General features: G+C 35.7%; 1 protein-coding gene across 1 annotated transcript in view; it reads right to left on the bottom strand.

Moving 5' to 3' along the window:
* Positions 1-26,224, bottom strand: part of DNAJC1 (DnaJ heat shock protein family (Hsp40) member C1) — a 240,652-nt gene that overhangs the window by 161,786 nt on the left and 52,642 nt on the right. The window contains exons 2-3 of the mRNA XM_010367572.2: positions 2,448-2,549; positions 1,910-1,956 (exon numbers count right to left, since the gene is read on the bottom strand). Of these exons, the coding sequence (XP_010365874.2) occupies positions 1,910-1,956; positions 2,448-2,549 (149 nt within the window). The remainder of the gene's footprint in view (positions 1-1,909; positions 1,957-2,447; positions 2,550-26,224) is intronic.

Raw genomic sequence — 26,224 nt, 5'->3', positions numbered from 1 at the left:
TGCAGAGATGTCTGTCTCCTATGTTTAAATACTCACAGGTCACCTGGCCTCAGGCACAAGCTTTAGAGGAGTGATTCTTAGCTTGATTAGTTAAGACTTTTGCCTCAAGGAAAACCAGTTACCAAAGAGTTACTTGTGCCTCAAGGGGTATAAATACTACAGCTGTTTGTGTAACTGTCACATTCATTTTTTTCTATCAACTCTCTAAAATAAATGAGAGAACTAATCCTAAAGAGATGATGTTATTTATTAATAGATGATTCCATGTTAATGAAGAAACCATTTATATATAAGAAGTGATTTGTTTTGAAAAGATAGAAATAATTTTGGTAACTGAAAGAAATTACAAAGTTTACTGACTTAAAATAACAACAAACAAAAAGAAAAAACCTCAAGCCAGAGATATTAGAAGACTAAATAAAGCTACCTTTACAGACACATTCTTAAATGTGTGAAATAAAACTAGGGCTCATAGAGAAACTAACTAGAAAATATGCGCAGAATGACCAAAACTTCTTTCAACACACTTCTCGGACTCTTTCAACACTATGGATTATCTCAAACCAGAGGAATGTCTGCTATGGTATCTGGACCAATGCCAGCCCTTGTTATAAAGCAAAGAACACTTTAAGAGAAGATCTTGAATCCTTGTGCTTTGCAATCTGACAAGCAGAGGTATTCAAATTAAACGGTTAAGATGAGAATCAAGAATGGTAGATAACATTTTAGGATACAGACTAATTCCAGATAATACATTTGAGGAAAGATTCAGAATGTAACACAGCATAATTTATAGAGTTGTCTAAAGATGTATTACCCCCCTATTGAAGTATACAGATATTTAAGTTGGCTTTTGCCTAAATCTCAAATACCTAGGTGTTGTTTTGCTTTGTTTTTTAAAGGTACTCTTGTACTGTAGAACAACATTTTCAAATTTTGGATTGTGGTCCACTAGTGTCTCATGAAATCAATTTAGTGAACCACAACCAACATTTTAAAAAAATAAATAAATAAAAAACACCAAAAGACTAGTCTAGCCTAGAATAGAAAATGATGTGTTTAACCTGCAATAAGAAGTATTTTGTGAAACTATTGTTTTAGTTGTGTACGTGCATATGTGTTGTGGTCTGACTCAAAAAACTTAGAAGGTTGCTGAAAAGATGTCTACATTCCATACTTTCTGTAGGAGTAGAGGAAAGGGGCCTCTGTGTAATCTCCTCTTAAGTCACTGGCATTATAAACTACTACATAAATATATTGCCACTCTTCTGAAAGGGGCACAGAGAAGTCTTAGTGTGAGGGACTGCCACCACTCTGAAGTTTAACCCTCAATGCAGAATCGCTGGAGCAGAGTAAAGGAAGGGAAGGAGGCAAAAGAAATAGACACAAGAAGCGAAGTTTTCTTCCACCCCTATCTTCTACAGGCTTACAGAAGCTTATATAATTGGGTTATTTTGAGAGTGAGGAAAGATCAAGAAAGAGTACTAACTTGACTATCGCTATGGTCTAATTCAAACATTTAAGGAATAGTGGGGGAAAAAGCACCAAGCACCAGGCACAGATAGGAGCTATTACTGACATACGGGAAAGAATGGACATTTATTTGAATTCAAGCAGTATTTGCATTTCCCAGGGCATAAACACTCACGTTAAAAGTCGTATTAAGGAAGCCAGGACTTGCTAACATTATGACTCATAATCTTGAATCTTGTAAGTATCGAATCAATCTAGTGAATACTTTCAAATAAAATTAACTCTGCTTCAAACACACATTTTTAAAACACTGCATTTCTTGGAAGGAACAAAAATAAAATACTAACATAACAAAATGTTTAAGGAGACTTAATTCTTTATAAACTGTTGCATGAAATTATAACATCTTAATTCAAAAGCAGAAATGAACACTCACCTCTGCCTTCGTTCATCATCCTTTAAAACTTCATAAATGGCCACCAACTAAAATAAAAGCATTACTTTAAAATAAAAATACTCTCAACTATAAGAAATCACGTAGGAGAGTGAAGGCACTACAATACACATGCAGCAAATCCTATGTGCCCATATATACAATAAACAGATGAAATCTCAATTATAAGTAACACTTTATGTTTTGGTAGTACCTTAAGAGGTTAAAAATGCTTGATATCAAAATAAACCTTTGTGACAGTTACAAAAGTAATACTTATCTTAAAATGTGCATTTTAAAAACAAAAGCTGTAATTTAGACAAGAAAATTATGACAATTATGACCCTCCAAGAATTTAGAGATGCTAATACAAAATGGTAAAAACGTATTTTGTAGAAACTTGAATAAAAACATATACACTATATTTTAAACTACTACCTCATTTTCAAATGAAAATATTCCATATATAAGTGAATTTTTCTACCATCAACATATTAATACATTTGTCACAAAAATATATATAATAGCATATTTCACTTACTTGTCTAAACTGAGTTTCTGCATTTTCATCTTTATTCTTGTCTGGATGTAAAGTTAGTGAAAGCTTACGATATGCTTTTCTGATGTCTGCAGATGATGCATCCTGGAGGTGGTAGGGGGAGGGGAAAATACAAAGCAAACTTTGTCAGAAAAAGAAATTCCCAGAACCTTGTTAAGATCTGAGAAGACAGCCAACCAAGTGCAGGACCCCAGGCAATGTAATTTGAGCAATCAGTCTAACAACCAGGCTATGCAACTAGCCTGACCCACATGACTGAACAATTATTCAATCTAATTTGGCTCTCCTCTTAACTTTTCATTACCATACAGTCAGTTAAAGAAGACAGTATTTGGCGAAACTTTTCAAACACTTGCCTTCCTAAAATTAACCAATAAATCTTTTTCAGCAATTAAGAGATCAAAAAGAAACAAATTAAAAATTAATACATCTGTGTGCCTTCAAAGAAACTCTTTATTTACTGGCAAATGTTAAAGCCAATTTCTGAATCCCAGGCTAACCGTATGGTTTCTCTACTGTTATTTATATTGAGTTTATCATCTTAGCAACAACTTACGGAATCTCACTTTCACATGTCAAAAAGCATGCCTATCTGAAGGGAGTTAAATTCGCATTTATCAAAAATTATTATCATTAGAAAGAGTTAAATATACTATACTTATTTACTTAGTACTTTAAAGGGTATTTTCAATGTTGGCCAGCCTCCTCAGTCTGGTTCATAAAAATAAATTTGCCCAATATTTATGTATTACTAGTATAGTTTAAATATATCTAAAAGGTTACCACGGTTCAGTACTTAGATTAAGTGGATATTAAAATTACATTTTATATAATCCTGTGTGCACAGGTAAAATCAGACAACATGATTTCTACATGGCGAGTATAAAATGCATAATAATAACAAAGAATACACTGTCAAGTAGGGTTTAAAACTTTTCTTGAGACAGTCTGACTCTATCAGTCTGACTCTATCAGTCTGACAGTCTGACTCTATCACCCAGGCACAATTGTACACTGGCACAATCTCAGCTCACTGCAACCTCCACCTCCTGGGTCCAAGAGATTCTTGTGCCTCAGCCTCTGGAGTAGCTGGAATTATAGGCATGCACCACCACACCCAGCTAATTTTTGTATTTTTAGTAGAGACGGGATTTCCCCATGTTGGCCAGGCTGGTCTCGAATTCCTGACCTCAAGTGATCCAACCACCTCAGCCTCCCAAAGTGCTAGCTAGGATTACAGGTGTGAGCCACCGTGCCTGGCTGGGGTTTAAAACTTGATCTGTATTAAACTTAAAGTATATTCAAATAACATACTTGTATTGGGAAAAATGAGAGTAAACTTGCATATTAAATGTCTCTCATCTGATAGCAGACTGTCTAATTAATTTCAAAAACTACTAAGAAGTTCAAATGATGAAAACACCAAACCAAACCAACACAAAAAAATCTATATACCTGGGACTAAATATTATCAATAGTTTTTAAATAGAGTTGGAGAGAGACAAAGTGAAGCTATAATTAGTCTGTCAGGCTTGTCTTTACAAACCATTATTTTTATTATCAGTTTTCTGGGGCTTGTTGCTCCAGACCAGTATGTTACCCGGGGTGTGAGTATTTTTGTGACTTGTGGAAGGCTGTGGAGCTATAAAAATTACTAAAGTACGGCAGGTAACATGGTTGTAATTTTCAATCTAATTTGCTTAATAAAATTGACATGTTCCCTACATAGACTACAGATAATGTGGTAGAAACAAATTATTATCTAATGAAAATCTATGACGAATCCTTTTGTTGAGCAAAGACATCAAGTGTCAACTGAATAACCAATCTCTAATTGAGATTTTAATCTCAGATTTTTTAAAAATTGGGACTATATCATAAATTATTCAACAAGTATATTCCATACAAAATAATAGCTATGTATTTTCTTATATTACAAAATTAATACATCCTCACTATGGAACATTTCTTACTTAAAAATAAAAACAACTAATAGTAACCTAAGGCATTTCCCTGCTTCCAGTCTTGCCATTCTGATCCCCCAATCCTCCATTTTTCTGTCACCATATATACCCCAAATGTAAATGTGGTCAGACGGTTCTCCTACTCTAAATCCTTGAGCAGCTACCAGGTGCCTCTGTCACCTATGTTTTCCAATTTTTTTAGCCTTATCTCCCATCCTCTTGGCTCATCCTCCTGGTCCCCCAGATTATTACACCTTAGGATACAGTTCACCAACCTCATGTTGTTTTTCACCCAGCTACACATACAGACAACTCTCTTCTAAGGAACAGGGCTGTGTTCCTTATACACAAATATTGCCTGACTATTTTCCTCTTGAGAATCTATCCAGTAGAGTTATTTCACCAATAAATTCTACCTCAAGTAGATACAGGTGAAAAACATGAAGATTTTCTTATCTACAAAGACATGCTCTAGATAAGTTGTACTTCAAACTAGCTTATGTATTCATTTAATATTAGGTATTCAATGAATTCAAACTCAGAAAATATTGCTTCAGAATCAGATCTCTTTATGTTGGCTGTTTAGCTTCAGATTTGGGCTAACTTCCCAATGAGATAGAGTTTTGGGAAGGTAGTGAGAACAACTGTTACATTCTTGACCTGATAAACTATATGGAACATGTCCACATAACTACAGTGTGAGTATGTTCCATTGGAGCTTTAAAGGTAAAGACCCTGGTATGTATTGGCTTGTCTAATACATTTGACATCACATTTCTATTAGAAGCCTGAATGTTAGAACATTCATCTCCCATATTCACTGGATTAGGCGTTTTATCTCTCTAGCTTGGAGAGAAAATTTTTTGCCAGCACGTGAGTGAAATGGCTATCTTTAACTCAGATCTACTGGATTCATCTGTTAGAATTATTTTCCTTCTAAATGTGCAAGCTAACCATTCATGGTTGGCAAGCTAAACATGAATTATTTTAACAGTCAGGTGACCTCTATGAAGAAGAAACATATCTTAACTTTTGAAAAACAAAACAAAACAAAACAAAACAAAACAAAACAAAACAAAACAAAACAAAACACTCTGAGGCTGGGTGTGGTGGCTCACGCCTGTAATCCTAACACTTTGGAAGGCTGAGGCAGGCAGATCACTTGAGCCCAAGTGTTTGAGACCAGCCTGAGCAACATGGAAAAACCCCATCAGTGCAAAAAAAATTTTTTAAATTAGCTGGGTGTGGTGGCATGCGCCTGTAATTCCAGCTACTTGGGAGGCTGAGGTGGGCGTGTTACTTGAGCCCAGGAGGTTGAGGCTGCAGTGAGCCATGACTGCGCCACTGCACTCCAGCCTGGGTGACACAGTGAAACCCTGTCTCCAAAACAGCAACAACAACAAAACCTGAAAATAATGTAAGCTTATCAAAATGGAAACAATGCAATGGCATGTCAGCAAAAAACAGCATGTTAGGGAACTCCAAGTTCGTCCCTCCACAGAAACAGTGAAAATAACCTGACAAAAACTGTCAGAATCAACTTTATCTGAACTCTGAAAACCTGTCAAAATTTACAGCAATTAGGCAAGCACTTAAGAAAAAGATGATTCTCACTAAGGGTCTTAACGATGCCAACCTAAGGCCTTGGTTAGGTTCCTGGTGACAGAGGGATCAGAGTTTACCTTGTTCTCAAAGATCTGTGGTTGTTTTGTTTTAACCTCTCTGTTGGCTTAAAACTGTGTAAAGGGCTTGCTTTTATTTTGCCACACTCAGAACTCTGCCAGGGCAGATAGGCCGTCTGTCGTAAACATTTAAAGGCAACTTTATTTATTTGTTTTTTATTTTTTGTAGAAACAGTGTTTTGCCATGTTGCCCAGGCTGGTCTCAAACTCCTGAGCTCAAGCAATTCACCTGCCTTGGCCTCCCAAAGTGCTGGGATTAGAGGCATGAGCCACCGTGCCTGGCCTACAGGCAAATATATTGGCCGGCGCTGAATGGGGTAAGGGGTAGCAATTGAGGCAAACAATGGATATAATAAATTGTTTCTATAAATATAGAAAAAAGCTTGAAAGGATACAAAAATATTTTTATACAGCTACATATATGTTTGTGTTTTAAGCTAAGCATCATTACAGAAGAGTCAAAAAGATAAAAAATTTAAAAGTTCATCAAGTAGAAACGTTATATAGTAAGCTACAGTTAATTATCAAAAAGCTTGGGGATGTGAGGGGGATCTGGCTGCGACATCTGCCACCCCACTGATCGCCAGGGTTGATTTGGCTAATCTGGCTTGGCAGGCGGGTGTCCCCTTCTTCCCTCATCACTCCATGTGCGTCCTTCCTGAAGCTGCATGCTCAGTCCAAAAGGACAACCATCCCTGATAGAGGAGGACCAGTCTTGAGTCAAAGGTATATAAGTAGCTGCGCTCTCCTGCTAGAATCTCCAAACAAGCTCTCAAAAAGCTTGGGCACACAGACTGAAAAGTGACATGTTCCTTGTGAAAACTGACATGACATCTAGTCCTACATATTCCTTGGATACTAGATGGCCATGTGTGTGCCCAGGACAGAGCACACGCTCAGAAACACTTGAGAAGGCCCTAGTTCTCACTTCTGGCTGATCTTCAGGCTCTGCACAAGCAGAAACTGAAGCTAAGAAAGATATAAACTGCCCAAATGAGTACTGACGGCATGGCCCCAAGATATACACAGTCTACTGGCAAACACTGGAAATACATATATATATATATAATTTATTTATTTATATTTATATAGTCATACACCACATAACAATGTTTCCATCAACAATGAATCACATATATGATGGTGGTCCCATAAGAATACAATACAATGGAGCTAAAAAATTCCTATCTTCTAGTGACATGTTACCTTCCTAATGTCACAGTGCGATGTATTACTCGTGTTTATGGGGAGGCTGGTGTAAACGAGCCTACTGTGCTGCCAGTTGTATAAAAGTATAGTACATACAACTGTGTATTGTACATAATATTTGATGATAATAAACGACTATGTTATAGGGTTATGTATTTACTATACTATTATGGTTATTTCAGAGGGTAATTTTTAAAAAAATATGTAGAAGAAATAAAGTGTAAAACAGCTTCAAGCAGGTCCTTCAGGAGATATTCCAGAAGGGGCACTGTTATAAAAGATGACAGTTCCAAGCATGTTACTAACCCTGAAGACCTTCCAATTAAATGACACATGATATTAATGATCATGACCCTGTGTAGGCCTAAGCTCATGTGTATTTGTGTCTTAATTTTTAACAAGAAAGTTTAAAAAGTAAAAAAATCAAATAATTTTAAATATAGAAAAAAGCTTATAAGGATACAAAAATCTTTTATACAGCTATATATGAGTTTGTGTTTTAAGCTAAGTGTTATTACAAAAGAGTCAAAAAGTTAAAAAGTTTATAAAGTAGTAATGTTACATAGTAAGGTATGGTTAATTTATCATTGAAGAGATCACATATTTTTAATAAATGTAGTGTAGTCTAAGTGTACAGTGTTTATACGATAGCGTACAGTAATGTCCTAGGCCTTCACATTCACTTACCACTTACTCAGTGACCCACCCAGAGCAATTTCCACTCCTGCAAGATATATTCATAGTAAATACCCTATACACGTACATTTTTTACCTATTACACTGTATTTTTACTATGTTTAAATATGTTTAGATACACAAATACTTTTGTGTTACAACTGCCTACAGTGTTCAGTACAGTAACATGCTATACAGGTTTGTAGCCTAGGAGCAATAGGCTATACCATATAGCCTAGGTTTGCAGTAGGCTATACCATCTGGATTTGTATGAATACACTGTGATATTCACACAAAGACAAAATTGCCAAGTGATGCATTTCTCAGAAAGCATCCTTGTCATTAAGTGATGCATGACTGTATATTTCTGGCTCCAACTGTTAAGAAAATAACTGCCAAATCATTAGTTGACCAGATATTCTAAGCCAATTGAACAGAAAATTCTAGTGGCCACACATAGCACAGAATATAAACTTTACAAAAGTGTCCATTTCAGAAAAGTCACTAGACAAACAACACCAACTACAATAAGCAGCAACAAAAACCTCTAAGAAAGTAGAAAATATCACTGCCACATTATATATCTAAAATGTCTAATACTCAATAAAAAATTATGAGGCATGTAAAGAAACAAGAAAGTATGGTCCTCACACAGAGAAAAAAAATTAATAGAAATTGTACCTGAGGAAGTCCATATATTGCATTTACTAGGCAAAGACTCTAAATCAATTATTTTAAATATGCTTAAAGAATATGTACAAAGAACTAAAGGAATGTATGAGAATAATGTCTCACATAATTGAGAATATCAACAAAAATAAACTTTAAAAAAACAAAATAGAAATTCTGGACTAGCAAAATACAATAATTGAAATGAAAATTTTACTAGCTGGGGCTCAACGGCAGGCTTGAGTAGACAGAAAAAAGAATCAATGAACACTTAGATCAACAGAGATTACCTGATCTGGGGAGCAGAAAGGAAAAAAAATGAATAAAATGAACAAAGCCTAAGAGACCTGTGGAACACTATTAAAAGTACCAACAAACACATAAGGGACCTCCAAAGAGGAAGAAGACAGAGAAAAGGGGAGAGAAAACATATGTGAAGAAAAAATGACATCTAACCTCAAAAACTGATAAAAGACATACACCTACATATCTAAGAATCTCAACAAACCCCAAGTAGGAGAAAACTAAAGAGATCCACACCTAGAAACATCATAATCAAACTGTTAAAAGAAAGAGTCCCAAAAGCAGCAAAAGAAGCAACTTATCATGTATAAGTTAACAGCTAATTTCTCATCAGAGATTATAGAAGCTAGATGGTAGTAAAGTAACAGGAAAAAAAAAATCTATCAACCAAGAAGTCTATATCCAACAAAACTATCCCTCAAAAACAAAAGAAATTATGATACCCCAGTTAAAAAACTAGAATTCATTGCTAGTAGATATGCTTTATAAGAAATGCTATAAGGAGTCCTTCAAGCTGAAAGAAAAAAATACTAGAAAGTAATTCAAATCAGCACAAAGAAATAAAAAACACTGATAAAGATAATGCTGTGGTCTGAATGTTTGCATCCCTCCAAAACTCGTGTTGAAATCTAATCCTCCATGTGATGGCATTAAGAGGTGGGGCCTCTAAGAAGTGATTAGGTCAAATGGGATTAGTGCCCTTGTAAAAGACGTCCCACAGACCTGTGCCTTTTTTGCCCTTCTGCCCTGGAAGGACACACAGAAGGGACTATCCATGAGGAACAGGCCCTCACCAGATAGTGAATATGTTGGTACCTTGATCTTGGACTTCCCAGCCTCTAGAACTATGAGCAACAAATTTCTGTTATTTATAAATTACCCAGCATAAAGCATATTGTTATAGCAGCACAGACTAAAACAGGTGACTACATAGATAAATATACAAGTCATTATTAATGCATTTTGGTAACTTCAATTTTACTCTATATGATTTAAAAGACAGTTACATAAAGCAGTAACTATAAATATAAATAATAGAAATCTATGTCTATGGCAGACATTATATACATAAAAATGTAATCTGTGACAATAAACAACATAAGGAATAGGGAACAGTGCTTGTTATACGAGCAACTTTTTTTTTAAATTAATTTTTAATTTTTCCTTTCTGCATCTAACATTCTAACAAAAATTTTTACATTACTGAAACTAAATTGGTATTAATCCAAACTGGATTGCTATAAATTAAGATGTTAATTGTAATTCCCATGGCAAAAACTAAGAATATAAAGATCTACAGTAAAAGAAATTAAAAGTGAATAAAATAGCTTTATTTTATTTATTTATTTTCTAGGAAAAAAACTGAAAACAAAAAAAGGCAGTAATACAGGAACAGGAGAACAAAGAAGACTTATAATATATAGAAAACAAATAGCAAAACAGCAAAAGTAAGTCGCTCCTTGTCTGTAATTACTTTAAAATTAAATGACTTAAATTCTCCAATTAAAATGTAGATATTGGCAGAATGAATTCAAAACAAACATGACTCATCACAGCAAGTCCTCACTTACGGTCATTGATAGGTTCTTAGATACTGCAACTTTAAGTAAAATGACATACAATGAAAACAATTTTTTTCATGCTATAATGAAACAACATTGAAGGAAATGATGCTATTTAAAGACTTACTGCAAGTGGCAGTTTCTAAAACTCTACTGATGACAGCAAGAGAGGATTTACTGTACATGGTGTCTATAAGAGACTCACTTTAGAACCAAAATACAAATAGGTCAAAACGGAATGGATGAAAAAAGATATTCCTTGCAAACAGTAATTAAAAGAGACCTGGGTGGCTATACCAATATTAGGCAAAATCAATTTAAACACAAAAATTGTTACAAAAGACAAAGGACATTATTTAATGACAAAAAGGTCAATCTATCAAGAAGACATAACAATATAAATAACATAAACATGCACCTAACAGAGCCCCAAAATAAATGAAGTAAAGATTTAACAGAACTGAAAGGAGAAATAGACAATTCTACAGAAATGGAAACTGCAATACTCCACTTTTAATAATGACTGGAACAATCAGAAAGAACAGTAAGAAAACAGAAGATTTGAACAATAGTGTAAACCAACTAGACACATCTCACAGACAACTATAGAACATTCCACCCAAAAAGAGAATATACATTTTTCTGAAGTGCATATGGAACATTAGCCAAGATATACTGTATTTTAGGCTATTAAATAGGTCTCAATATATTTAAAAAGACTGAAATCATACCATGTACCTTCTCCAACCGTAACGAAATGAAATCAGAAATCAATGACAAAAGGAAATTTGAAAAATACACATGTATGTGGAAATTAAACAACACATTTTTAAATAAGTAATCAAAAAGGAAATTAGAAAATACTGTGATACGAATGAATGTGCCATTATGTTGTCTCTAAATGACTGTGAATGTGTTAGAAGACCATCCTCAGTAGCAGGAGAGAAGCCTATGCTCTTTTTAAAAGAATAAAACTGAAAAGTTCTTTCTTCCTTTATGTTTAGAATATTTGAGACTAAAATAGGAAAGGCCGTAAAATATTAGGGTTTTATTAGTCGTTAGATATTTCTGTTTGGATTCATTCCTTCTGGAAGATTTTAATTCATTAATGTTAACAGTTAATCGTTAACTATTTTTTCTAATTAAAAACAACTGAGGATTAAGCAAGAATAAAATTAAATCACAATATTTAATTTTTAAAGTAAAAAAAATCACTAGAGAAGGATATGAATGAAAACGAAAACATACCATGCCAAAACATAGGATGCGGTAAAAGCAGTGCCTAGAAGAAAATTTACAGTTATAAACACACTTGAAAAAAAAAAAAGAAGAAGAAGAAAAATCTCAACCTAACTTTCTACCTTCCATGGTCGCTATCCTAAGTTTTGCTACCTAACAGCACTGAAAAATCTGCCTTAGGTGACTCAAGGGAAACTTATTATTTTACTTTTTATCAGGGATTGGCAAACTGTTTCTGAAAACGGACAGACAGTAAATATTTTAGGGTCTGTGGGTCAAACAGTCTTCATTACAACTATTAAATCCTGCCATTGTAGTAAGAAAGCAGCCACAGACAATACATAAATAAATGGGTATGGTGGTGTTCCAATAAAACTTTATTACAAAATCAGGTAGTGGCTGCTTTTGGCCCAAGTACTGTAGCTTGCCGACCCTGATTTTAATCAATGGATTGACAATAATCTAAAACTCATTCTATTTATACAGTGTCTCCACAAATGTGATATTCACATTTTTAGGTGTGCCAGGTAGTAGAAAAATATTTGGCTAGTTAACCAAAACCAAAACCAAAAGATCTCATCCAGGATCTGACCAAAGGAAACTCCGTTTTTCTGTTTGTTTGTTTGTTTTGTTTGAGATGCAGTCTCACTCTGTTGCCAGGCTGGAGTGCAGTGGTATGACCTCAGCTCACTGCAACCTCTGCCTCCCAGATTCAAGAGATTCTCCTGCCTCAGCCTCCCCAGTGGTGACGACAGGCACACGCCACCACACTCGGCTAATTTTTATATTTTCAGTAGAGACAGGGTTTCACCATGTTGGCCAGGATGGTCTCGATCTCTTGACCTTGTGATGCGCCTGCCTCGGCCTCCCAAAGTGCTGGGATTACAGGTGTGAGCCACCGCTCTCGGCCCGCTCAAAGTAAACTCTTCTTAATGAAACTTCTACTCCCTTGAAAAAGACTCAGGAGTATTAAATTGAAGGGAAGATCATCTATTTGGCTATCAGATTCACTGAGGAAGGAAGACAACATTCATCCAAATTATACTTAGGAACTTCAAACTCTAATTGACACCTGGGACCCTTAATTTGTATAGTGTTATTAATCAAGACCAACTGCCTCAAAGTTAATACAGTCAATGCACTGCATGACATTTTGGTCAATGACGGCCTGTATATATGATAGTGGTTCCTGTAAAATTATAATGGAGCTGACCTATATAGGAGTACCATTTTAAATCTTTTTACTATATTTTAACTGCACCATTTCTATGTTTAGATACATAAATACCATTGTGTTACAAATGCCTGCAGTATTTAGTAACATGTTGTACAAGTCTGTAGCCTAGGAACAACAGTCTATACCATGTTGCCTAGGTGTATGGTAGGCTATACCATCTAGGTTTGTAAAAGTGCACTCTATGATGCTGAAACAACGACAAAATTGCCTAACGATGCATTTCTCAAAATGCATCCCCATCATTAAGCAATGCTTGACTGTAATTCCATGTCATCTTTCTCACTGGGTCTTTGGGTCATTTTCGTATCTGATTTATCGATTAAAAGCTCAAGCTAAACTCTTACTAATGACTTTGCCCTCTTTACTCTGACCTGCACACGTGTAAATTTAGCAGTCAACACAGCTTTCTCACCCCATGCCAAACCTCTCAAAAAAAAAGCAACAAAAAAACCCAAAACAAACATATGTGTCTTTACACAAGTGCAGTCACCACTAGAATAACTAAATAATAGGGATATGTAAAGGAAGTTGTCTCTGGTGAGTGGATCAGAAGGATAAGGCAGGAAACTTGGATTCATCACAGTATCTTCAGGATTATAAGATTTTACACCAGATGCATATAAAATTTAAAATAAATTGAAAAAAGAAAATGCTTTAGAAATAAGTTTCAAAATAAAAACTAATTTTCATGGCAAAAATAGTAAATACAAGAATATAGTTTATTTCATGATAAATTTTAAGTCTGGGCTTCTATGGCCAATATCCTACAAAAGAAGTAGGGGGAGGCTTTGGGTTTCTCCATAATAGATCACTGTTAAAGTCAACCTTCTTTGGAGAGATGTATTAAAATTTATGTAAGATTATAACTTTAATTGACTTCCTTAGCCTTAAACTATATACAGTAACCAGTGATAGGTTAATCTATACCAAATCCTGGCTACTGATAAAGAACATTTATTATTCTTTGAGAGTCAAGGTCAATAAGAATGATTTCTTGACAAATAAGAAAATAATTTCGAGCACAGTAGAAGAATGTATTCTGTTCCTTTATTTTAGGAATACATTCTGTCCCCTATTTTAAACTAGTAGCTAAATAAATTGAGATGAATAACACATTTATTTGAGTTGGATACACCTCTGTCCTCTCCATAAGATTAAAAAGGTAAGCGTTCTCCAAAATATAGATCAACAAAAGACCGCCGATTCAAGAGACAGCTGCTTCTGATATCTAATTACTGGGGGAACTGAGTTGGCAGGAACACCAGATCAACTATTCACAAAACAAAATAATAATTTCGATAATCTGGTAACTAGATCTTAGACTAAATCTTGCCACTGATTTATCTTGAAAAGGAGGTCCCTTTAACAAGTCAATAGCCGGGGGAGACAGAGAGGGAGGAGAGACAGTTTTATAATAAAGAGATTTAAGAAACAGAACAAATGTAATGTATGTAACTTGTTTGGCCCCTGATTCAAATTAAACCAGAGTAAAAAGGCAGTTTTGGGACAACTAGGAACATCTGAATAAAGACTGCTACTAGATGCTATTAAGGAATTATTCATTATATTGGATGGGATAATAGTATCCTGGGTATTTAGTATCTCTTTATCTAAGAGATGCAGAGTGAAGCACTCAGGAATAAAATGTCATAATGTCTGATATTCATTTTAAAATACTTCAGAAAAAATGGATTATATAGGAAAATAATTATCAAATGAGCGATGATTAAATATAGAATTCATTAAACTATTCTCTCTACTACTGTTTATAAGTTTTTGATAATTAAAAAAAGCATAAATAGTGAACAATAAATACAAAAGTATTATGATTTGTAATATACATATCTGTAAGTGTATAAGAGACAACCTAATAGTGGCCTAGAATTTTCAAAAAAGAAAAAAATAAGAGGAAGTCAACCAAGAAAGGTAAGTGGTAAAGTAAAAGCTGTTATTTGATTTTGATTTATTAGTAGAAAAGTACAGGTTTTATTATCATCTTTAAGGATGAGAAGGTAACCACTATGTAACAGAAAAGCATACAAAAATTTCCAAATTAATAGAAAGAAATTTTACTAAGCCAACAAAAGAAAACTTAAAAAAGTATAACAAATACTACAGACAAGAGAGGAAAAACAAAATCAAGCATTTGTTTCTCATTAACACATACAAACATATACTGAGCTCCCTTATCAAAATATAACTGATCAACAAACTAACTTTGAAACAAAACCGAAAAGGCAGAAAATGGAGATGAAGAAAAACCAGATGCAAACAAAAGAAAAGCAATAATGTTGATAATAGTGGAAATGGGAATTCAGGGTCAAAAGCAAGTAATAAGACAAAGAGTGGTAATAAGTAATGATAAAAGGTCTAATCCATTGAAAAGTTAAAACAGTCATAAACCTTTATTTTCTAAACACTCCAAATTCATTCACATAACAGCAAAACTCCTAAATATAAAAACTTGATAAAAACAATCACAGCAGAATATTTTAATATACCTCTACCAGAGTATGACATAGTAAGTAAACAAAAAATAAGCAAAATTATAGAGAATTTGAATAATAATTTTGAAAACACTTTTGAGATGTTTATGTTTACAAATATAAGATATATAACATAAATACAAGTGGCCGGGCGCGGTGGCTCACACCTGTAATCCCAGCACTTTGGGAGGCCGAGGTGGGCGGATCACGAGGTCAGGAGAGCGAGACCATCTTGGCTAAAAGAGTGAAACCCCATCTCTACTAAAAATACAAAAAATTAGCCGGGCATGGCAGCACGCACCTGTAGTCCCAGCTACTCGGGAGGCTGAGGCAGGAGAATGGCGTGAACCCGGGAGGCGGAGCTTGTAGTGAGCCAAGATGGCACCACCGCACTCCAGCCTGGGTGACAGAGCGAGACTCCGTCTCAAAAAATAAAATAAAATAAAATACAGATAAATATAAGCATACAAATATAAATATTACCAGCAGTTAATACCAAGCCTATATTCACGGTTCATTAAAAAAATGAGTAATAAGTCTGGTCACAAAGGGAGCCTTAATTCTAAAACTTAGAGATAGTACAGACTACATTTTAAAATAATAATCAAATAAAATACCCATCAGAGACCAAGATGATTTTTAAAAACCCCAGCAACTTACAAGTTAAAAAAAAAATTTTTTTCAAGACAGAAATAAAAGTTTAAATTACAAATAGCCTAGAAATTAATGAAAGGGAAAATATTTTACATCAAAATCTATGAGAAATGAAATTCTACATAGAGGAAAATTTATGCAGCATTATATGCTATTATTAACAAGACAAACTAAAAATGAATGAACCAAGTGCCCAGGCCAGGAAAGCAGAAAAAGAACAATTAAAATACACCCAAACAGGCCAGGCGCAGTGGCTCAAGCCTGTAATCCCAGCACTTTGGGAGGCCGAGACGGGCGGATCACGAGGTCAGGAGATCGAGACCATCCTGGCGAACACGGTGAAACCCCGTCTCTACTAAAAATACAAAAAAAAAAAAAATTAGCTGGGCGAGGTGGCGGGCACCTGTAATCCCAGCTACTCGGGAGGCTGAGGCAGGAGAATGACGTGAACCCGGGAGGCGGAGCTTGCAGTGAGCTGAGATCGGGCCACTGCACTCTAGCCTGGGCCACAGAGCGAGACTCCGTCTCAAAAAAAAAAAAAAAAAAAAAAATACACCAAAAAGTAGGAAGAAGAAACAGGTAAACATAATTGCAGAAATTAATAAAACAGAAAAGGGAAAAAAGCTAGTTCTTTTGAAAGGCAAGCAAAATAGATTAATTCCCTAGCAAACATAATTAAAATAAATACACCAAACAGAGCGTGCCTCAACAGTTACTTAAACCTCAGCTTTCTTATCTGGAAAATGGTCACATATTTGCTTTACCTTCCTTCCTTCCCTCTGCTTCTGCCTACTGTACCTTCCAATAGCAATGTCAAATGAGCTCCTGTGAAAGCTCAGCCCAGTTGGTTTTAAATGTGACATAGGGAACATTACAATCTGTCATTCACCTAATACTGTTGTGTATTTATTTCCTTTCAGACACAGACTGATCCCTAATCCCAGAGTTCCAGTTGCCTTTACAGGGCTTTTTTCTGCTGTGGTTCCTGCCAGACAATCTTGTTCTTGGCTGTCTCCTTTCCAAACACAGTAGCCCTATCCTTGAAAGTCAACCCAGAGCATAGTCCCCCTGCCCACAGCAGGATCTCTTAAACACTTCAGTGACTGCTATTGCTAAACTGAATAGTCCAATTTCCCAATGTTGTTTCTACCCTGCATATAATCAGGAAAGTGAGTAAAATGGCTGCGGTCAACTGCAAATGTTGGTTTCAAATCCATGCCACACCAGCAAAAAAAAAAAAAAAAAGGATAGGCACCCATGTCTGTAAAGGGAAAAGCAAAAGCGTCAAAAGCATGGCCTCTATCTCATTTCCACCTTCTAAAACATACACAAGTACATCTCATGGGCCAAGTCTACCTTATATCCAGAATACTTGCTGCAAGTGGATCTGGGAAACACAGTTATTAGCTTTCAACACTAGGCAAAATAGGAAAGGACACCGGCATGGAAAAATAAATGTTGAAACCAATCCATTGTTTTTATCACATAAAGGTTTTTTTTTTCATATTATCCTCCAATTTTAATAAGCAAATTTTCACAGCATGTAAAAACACTGAGAAATCCTCAAAATAAAAGTGCAAACCAGTAAATGTAATAGAATGATACTGGATGCTTTTCTTTACATCTCTGAAATTAATTCACCTTTTAAGGATGTATCCTTATCTCCATATAAATAGACATGTAATATTCCATTCCATATTTACTTGCTCTTCAAAGATTGTTAGGGAAAATTTCTAAGTTTTTCATAGTATGGTTTGTAAATCCCTTGAAGACAGACCAACTCTTTCCGTTTTATATATTGTTTTAAGTTCCCACTGCAGCTGCAGTGGCTAACTGATCATAGTAGTTTCCTGGTCCCAGTGACTTCCTAATTGTAGCAATCACAGCATGGCACAGGTAAGAGAGATTGGATAAGTCTAGGAAAATCACAGCGGGGAGAGAATTAAAATACTGTGGAAGAGTGGAAGTTAATTTGTCTTGTATAATCTGCAAAGGAGACAGAATCAAGAGTCTGTAAAAAAAAGTCAAATCATGTTGTGCACCTTAATATACATTATTTTTGCCAATTATACCTCAATAAAACTGGAAAATAAAAATAAACAGGAAAGAGAAAAAAATGTTATGAGAACTTTTGATGAATTAGATTGGGAGTAAGGCTGTATATGATAGATAACTTGTGGGTATCAGACTTGCATAAGCAAGGATACTGATAACATCTGCAGAAATAGGAAAACACTGGAAGAACATCTGTAGGCTAGAGAAGACAATGAGCTTGCCAAGCAGGAGGTGTTTTTGAAATAGTCAAGTGGAACTGCCAGTTAAGCATCTGGTTACATAGGTCTGAAACTCAAAGTAGTAGTTTGTATTAGACATATATAAATGTAGAAGCCATTGGTATATGAAGAAAAGTCAAATAGATATGAAAGAGATTGCTTAAAGAAAAACAGAAGAGTGGTAATACATGAAAGCTTAAATGAGCTTTGAAGAATGTCAGCATTGTCAGTACTGCTGATGTCAGGTATAATGAACACTAAAAGTTATCAACTGGACGAGCTATGATGAAAATCCCTGGTAACCTTCGGAACAGCTGTTTTGTTAGAGTAATGGGTACAGATACCTAAGAAGAGTGGTGTAAAATGAAAGTAAATTTTCAAGAAATTTGGCTGCTGAATGGAAAAAGATATGTGGCTGGGAGAGACTTTGTCTTTTTAAAGAAACATCTACATAAATACTTATGATGAAGATGTAGTTGAGAGAGGACTTTAAATACAGGTGACAGATAGCAGCACTGACAGTATGTTTCCAGAGCAGGAAGGGGTAGAGCAAGGGACAGAATCCAAAATATGGGAGAAAAGCTGGCATTCAAAGAGGGGACACCATTAGCAGGAAGAAGGAGGGATACATGTAGGTCTAAGTCTGTGGGTTGGTTGTAAGATGAAAGTATTTGAGTATAAATAGTATAGATTCTGGCCATATATAAAATGTCAAGGCCAATAAAAGTTGAGAGGGGAATTCTTTGAATTAACAGGCATGAGGGTGCAAGCTGATAGTAAGAGAGATCTTTTACATCCTTCATCAGAGGTATCTGAAAGGTCGCAGTAAGAGAAAAATGGACATGTAGATGACACGGAGATAGGACTGGTAAGATAGTCTGTACAATTTTGCCCAGCTGTTCTTTAAAAGAAGATCTATAGTGATTAATTCTACATTTAACTTAACCCTTTCTCTCCAAATTAGTGTTTCTTCATATTTCCAACTTTATACAAAATAACTGATAATTTAGTAATTTGAGAAGTGATAAATGCAAAATCAAAATCATACTAATCGCTGAATAAAATAATTCAAATTCCTTTCTTTTTCTCTTTTTATTTTGGTTCTGTCACCCAGGCTGGAGTGCAGTGGTGCGATCTCAGCTCACTGCAATCTCCACCTCCCGGGTTCAAGCGATTCTCCTTCCTCAGCCTCCTGAGTAGCTAGGACTACAGGTACGTGCCACCACGCCTGGCTAATTTTTTGTATTTTTAGTAGACATAGGGTTTCATCGTGTTAGCCAGATGATCTCAATCTCCTGACCTCATGATCTGCTGCCTCCACCTCCCAAAGTGCTGATACACATAGAAATATTTTTATAATCTATACATTTTATATCCAAACAGCCATTAAATATATTAAAAGTATTCAATTTCCATAATTACAGAGAAAAAGCAAATTAAAGTCAAAGTGAGATACCACTACATACCTACCAGAATGGCCAAAATAAAAATGTATCTTTATAAATATTTTACTTTTATAAAAAAGATAATTAGTCCCAAATGTGAAGGCTGTGGAGCAACCACAACACCAACGCACTGCTGGAGGGAGGATAAACTACTATAACCATTTGAAAAAGGTTCGGCAGTATTTACTAAAGCTGAACGTACACAGCAATGATACAGTAATTTCATTCCCAAGTATATATGCAACAGAAAAGGACATATAAACTCATTAAAAGATATGTACAAGGATGTTCATAGAAACACTGTTCATAACAGTCCCAAATTAGAAACAACCTAAATATCCATTAAAAGTAGTATCTATCAATAAAATGGGATCCTGCTATGGTTTGAATGTGTCCCCCTGAAAGCATGTGTTGGAAACTTAATCGCCAAGCCAACAATGTTGGGAGGAGTGACCTAATGGGAGGTGTTTAGGTCATGAGGGCTCCCCCTCATGAACGGATTAATGGCATAAAAGGGCTTGAGGTTGCCAGTTCCATCTCTTGCTCTCTCTCATGCCATGGGATGATGTAGCATGAAGGCCCTCACTGGATGCTGTCACCTTGATATTGGACTTTCCAGCTCCAGAACTGTGAGAAAGAAGTGTATTTTCTTCACAAATTATCCAGTCTGTCGTATTCTGTCACAGTGAAACAAAATTTCATGTGCATGATGTCATGTGTAAAACGTCACGTTGACGTCATGTGCAAAATGTCCTGTGCATGATGTTGAGAAGCAGAAGCCAATTTAAGAAGCAAATTATCAAGTAATTTAAAAAATCAGTATCAGAATACATATAGCTGACCCTTGAACACCAGGAGTTTGATCTCCGAGGGTCCACTTATATTCAGATTTTTTTCAATAAAAGTTATACAAGCATGCCTGCCTCTCCTGACTCCCCTTCCACTTCCTCCACCTTTTCTGCCTCTGCCATCCTTGAGGCAGCAACACTAGCCTGTCCTCTCAGCCTACTCAATGAGAAGATGCAAAGATGAAGACCTTTATGATGATCCACTTCCACTTAACAAATAGTAAGCATATTTTCTCCTATGATTTTCTTAATAACATTTTCTTTATTGTAAGAATACAGTATATGATACATATAACGTGTTAATTGTTTGTCAGTGGTAGGCTACTAGTAGTTACGTTTTGGCAGAGACAAAAGCTATTCATGGATTTTCCACTGTGCTGGAGGATCGGCACCCCTAACCCCTCTGTTGTGCAAGAGTCAGCTAAAATTTGATACTGCATATCTTTTCTATGAAGCTTAGCAGTCCCAGAAGCCAGGAATTGTATACAACTTTTGTTTCTTCAGACAAATTTTATTATGCAATAGCTGCTTATTATTTCCTGATCATTATCCTTTAGGAAGTGTTTCATAGTTCTTATCTCCGAAAATAATTGAGATATTTTATTTATTACACTTGACTTTTGACCAAAATTGTAGTCAAATTATTTGTAATAATTTATCATTCAACCTTTGCAGAAATGACAAAGAAGCAAGGCAAATACACAGTTTGATTTCTCAGATCTCTCTCTCATGTCATGATTCAAAAATATGGGATATAATAAAAGTATTAATACTAACCAGTCCTTATTTTCTTCCCTTTTTTTTTTTTTTTTTTTTTTTAGATAAGAGTTCCACTCCGTTGCCCAGGCTGGAGTGCAGTGGCATGATCTTGGCTCACTGCAATATCCACCTCCCGGGTTTAAGTGATTCTCCTGCCTCAGCCTCCCAAATAGCTGGGATTACAGGCATGAGCCACCACGCCTGGCCCAACTTGCAGTCTTGAATGTTAAAATATCTATCAAATATGAATATTTGAACTTCTGCATATTTACTACTTGCAAGAAGCCAGAAATCATTGCACAAAATAATTCTAGGAGCAAAGTAAATAAAATGTTGAATCTAAGAAATACTTAGATATAATATCATAAAAATCTTCAAGTCAGTATTACTGAAATTAATGGGGAAATTTCTAATTCCAGGCAGATTGTGTTTGGTGACCTGTAGGCACAGGCTCCCTTGGCTGTGCTTTTGCTTTCTGAGGTTTCAGTTACCCATGGTCAACTGTAGTCTGAAACTATTAAGACATTTTAAGATGAGAGATCATATTCACGTAACTTTTATTATACTATATTGTTGTAATTGTTCTATTTTATTATTATTCCTGTTAATCTTATTGTGCCTAATTTATAAATTGAACTTTATCATAAGATATTAATATATAGGAAGAAACATAGTTTCAGGCACCCATTGGGATTTTGGAACATATCCCCTACAGATAACGGGAGACTACTGGATATTAGGAACCCAGTTAAGGTTCAAAAAGAGCTTGGGACAAGTTAAAAGTACCTCTTTTTAAAAATGCTTGCCACTTATCTCAGTTTCATGCTTCACTCCCTCCCAATTGGAGAATTTCTAGGATAGAGATGCTAGTAAAACTCATTTAATTAATTCAGAAGAGTAGCCAAATTGTATTTGTCTCAGCATGAAGTCAGACCTTATCAGTTACAGTGGAGGCAATATTTTTAAACTTTCGCTCATTTTCAGTAGTTAAAAGTTTAAAAATCTGTACGTATATTTGGGTTAAGTGTTTTCCGACTACTGTAAAACAAACAAATGAAAACAGGAAAAAAAGTAAGATTCCAGGAAGGGACAAGAAATAACTGTACCTAACCAGTTTTAAAATGAGGGTTCAATTTGCTTCCTTCACATTACATATTATGAGAATCAGAAATAAATTGTTGAAATAATTTTCGGATATATTTGAGTATAGTTTATTGTTCTCTGCTTTTAACCAATTGGATGATTTTGAATCATTTCCAGAATTAAAGAGTTATATCCTAGTCTATTTTGAAGTATCCATGCTTCAATAAGTGATTGCTCCTTTGCCCTTCTCCCTCCCCCCACCCCCTTCTTCTCTTTTTTTTTTTTTTTTTTTTTTTTTTTTTTTTTTTTTAAAAAGATGGAGTCTCTCGCTTTGTTGCCCAGGTTGGAGTGCAGTGGCGGGATCTCGGCTCACTGCAACCTCCACCCCCAGAGTTCAAGTGATTCCTGCATTTCAGCCTTCCAAGTAGCTGGGATTACAGGCACCTGCCACCATGCCTGGCTAATTTTTAGTAGAGACGGAGTTTCTCCATGTTGCCCAGGCTGGTTTTGAACTCTTGACCTCAAGTGATCTGCCCACCTCAGCCTCCCAAAATTTTGGGCTTACAGGCGTGAGCCACTGCTTGGAGTTAATTTGGTAACTGGGAGAGTTAAGGAGGACTGCCATTTTATGGAATATAATCACAGCACACTTTTAATCTAGTTGTGTATTTATTGGTGTGTCATTTTGCATGATGACTAGTGTTTAGAACTGGGTTGATTTCATTCAAATTTGCTTTGGTTTTTGCTTAAATGAGTGTCCTGTACTACAAATGTTCTTAGTCCAATTTTCCATGTCATATAATTTTCTCCTGTGGTAGTCTACAAATGCAAAAATATGTAGTTATCCACAGAATTTTTTTTTTTTCTTTTTGAGACAGGGTCTCACTCTGTTGCCCAGGCTGGAGTGCAGTGGCGCAGTCCACCTCACTTTATTGTGCTTTAGTATATGTTGAGGCTATTGCATTTTTTTTTAACAAATTGAAGGTTTGTGGCAATCCTCAGTCAATCAAGGGTATGGGTGCCATTTTTCCAACAGCTGTTTCTGTATCACATTTTGGTAACGCTCGCAACATTTCAAACATTTTCGTTATTATTACATCTGTTATAGTGACCTATGACCAGTGATCTTTGATATTACCACTGTAATTATTTTGGGGAGTCACGAACCATGCCTATATAAACTGGTAAATTTAATCAATAAATATTGTATGTGTTCTGAGTGATCCAACAATCAGCTGTACCTCCATCTCTCTCTTTCTCTTTGGGCCTCCCTACTCTCCAGGACTCGACAATATTGAAATTAGGCCAATTAATAACCCTACAGTGATCTCTAAGTATTCAAGTGAATGGAAGAGTCACATATCTCATACTTTAAGTCAAGAACTAGAAATGATTAAGTTTAGTGAGGAAGGCATGCTGAAAGCCAGGAGAGGCCAACAGCTAGGCCTCTTGCACCAAACAGGCAAGTATGAACATAAAGGAAAAGTTCTTGAAGGAAATTAAATGCTACTCCAGTGAACACATGAATGATAAGAAAGTGAAAAAGCCTTAACACTTATATGGAGAAAGTGTGAGTGGTGTGAATAGAAGATAAAACCAACCACAACATTCCCTTGAGCCAGAGCCTAATCCAGGGCAAGGTTCTAACTCTCTTCATTTCTGAGAAGGCCAGGAGTGGTGAGGAAGCTGCAGAAGAAAAGTTGGAAGCTAGCAGAAGTTGGATCACGAGGCTTAAGGAAAGCAGCTGTCTCCACAACATAAAAGTGCAAGATGCAGCAGAAAGTTCTGATAGAGAAGCTGCAGAAATGCTTCAATTCAGGCTTGGCACTACTGCCAGAAAGATAAAAAAAGTAATCTAGACAGCCAGGCGCCGTGGCACTTGGGAGGCCAAGGTGGGCGGATCACAAGGTCAGAAGTTTGAGACCAGCCTGACCAACATGGTGAAACCAGGTCTCTATTAAAAACGCAAAAATGAGCAGGGTGTGGTGGTACGCACCTGTAATCCCAGCTACTCAGGAGGCTGAGGCAGGAGAATTGCTTGAATCTGGGAGGCAGAGGTTGCAGTGAGCTGAGATTGTGCCACTGCACTCCAGCCTAGGTGACAGAGAGAGATCCATCTCAAAAAAAAAAAAAAAAAAAAAGGAAAATAAAAGTAATCTAGACAAGCCTAAAATATGACAGATGACACTACACAATGCCAATATACTGGTTAAAAAAGCAGAAAACGTAATCTGACAACCTAAATTATAAAATAGAGAAATGTTTCCCCTACCAAATTAAAGACAGTTTAAACTGTTTCTACAGCAAATGGCAACTTTGTGCTTTATTCGTTTTCCCTTAAAAAAAAAGGTTTAACAATGTAAAATTAACTTGATATAGAAACCATTCCTTCATAGTGCAAGTGGTTCACAGAAACAGAAAATATCAGTTTCCCTTTGTCCAGAGAGACTCCTCAAGTTACAAATTAAGTCCAAACTTACCCATAAGTATTTTAAATAAATTTATTTCATTAGTAACTACTACTACAAGGTAACTACTAATAAATATTTGTAGTGGCATAATAGTTCCTTAATGTGGAGTTTTCCTACCCCTGAGAAACAGGCCATACTTTTTCAAGTTCACTTTGTTACACAATTAAAAGCTACTTTAATGCAATTATATATGTTTAGAAAGTATTAATAATAAAAGAACGCTTGAACATTTATGTGATGTTCTTGAAATGTGTCCTTTTGTTACTAAAGTCCAAAAAATTTAATTAGATAAGGAACAAACAAAGCAACGCATGCCTTTCTGGGAGACTGTTACTACTGAGGTGATTAGCAAGCAAATTATGCTGCAACTTTAGCTGACTATACATCCTGAAATGAATTTATACCATATTTGCTTAGCCAAATAAAAAATCAACTGTTACCAACATTATTGTTGAGTGTAATCATAAAAAATTACTGGCAACTACTGTTTTAGTAAGGTTTTTGTCTCAATAGAGAATAAAACATTCATTCATGAAATTGAAAATAAGTAAAACCCCCAAATACTACTTTTCATGCTTCTCTTATAATTTTTCAGTTATACTTTTTTTCAACATAAAACAATTATTATCTTAGGTCAATTTCAAACCAAAGATTACCCAAGGTTTCCCTCTAATATTTTGAGTGCATAAAAACAGACAACTTAAAGCAATAGCTATTTTTTTCTTCACTGAATGCTTTATGAGACACCAAAATTAACCTATGTAATTGCATACTAGTAGAAAAGTAAGAAAACTTACTATTCTTTTTGTTTTATTTTAAAGACAGGGTCAGGCAAGTGCAGTGGCTCATGCCTCTAATCCCATCACTTTGGGAGGCTGAGGCGGGCAGATCACCTGGGGTCAGGAGTTCGTGACTAGCCTAGTCAACATGGTGAAAACCCATCTCTACCAAAAAAATACAAAAATTATCCAGGCATGGTGGCATGCACCTGTAATTCCAGTTACTTGGTAGGCTGAGGTGGGAGAATCACTTGAAACCGAGAGGCAGAGCTTGCAGTGAGGTGACATTGCGCCACTGCACTCCAGCCTGGGTGACAGAGCAAGACTCCGTGTCAATCAATCAACCAATAATAAATACAGGGTCACGACATATTGCCCAGGCTAGTTTCAAGCAATCCTCCCACCTCAGGCTCCTGAGAAG

This window comes from Rhinopithecus roxellana, chromosome 11 (genome assembly GCF_007565055.1).
Source record: "Rhinopithecus roxellana isolate Shanxi Qingling chromosome 11, ASM756505v1, whole genome shotgun sequence".
NCBI classification, from domain to species: domain Eukaryota; kingdom Metazoa; phylum Chordata; class Mammalia; order Primates; family Cercopithecidae; genus Rhinopithecus; species Rhinopithecus roxellana.
This window is presented reverse-complemented; position numbering and strand designations above follow the sequence as displayed.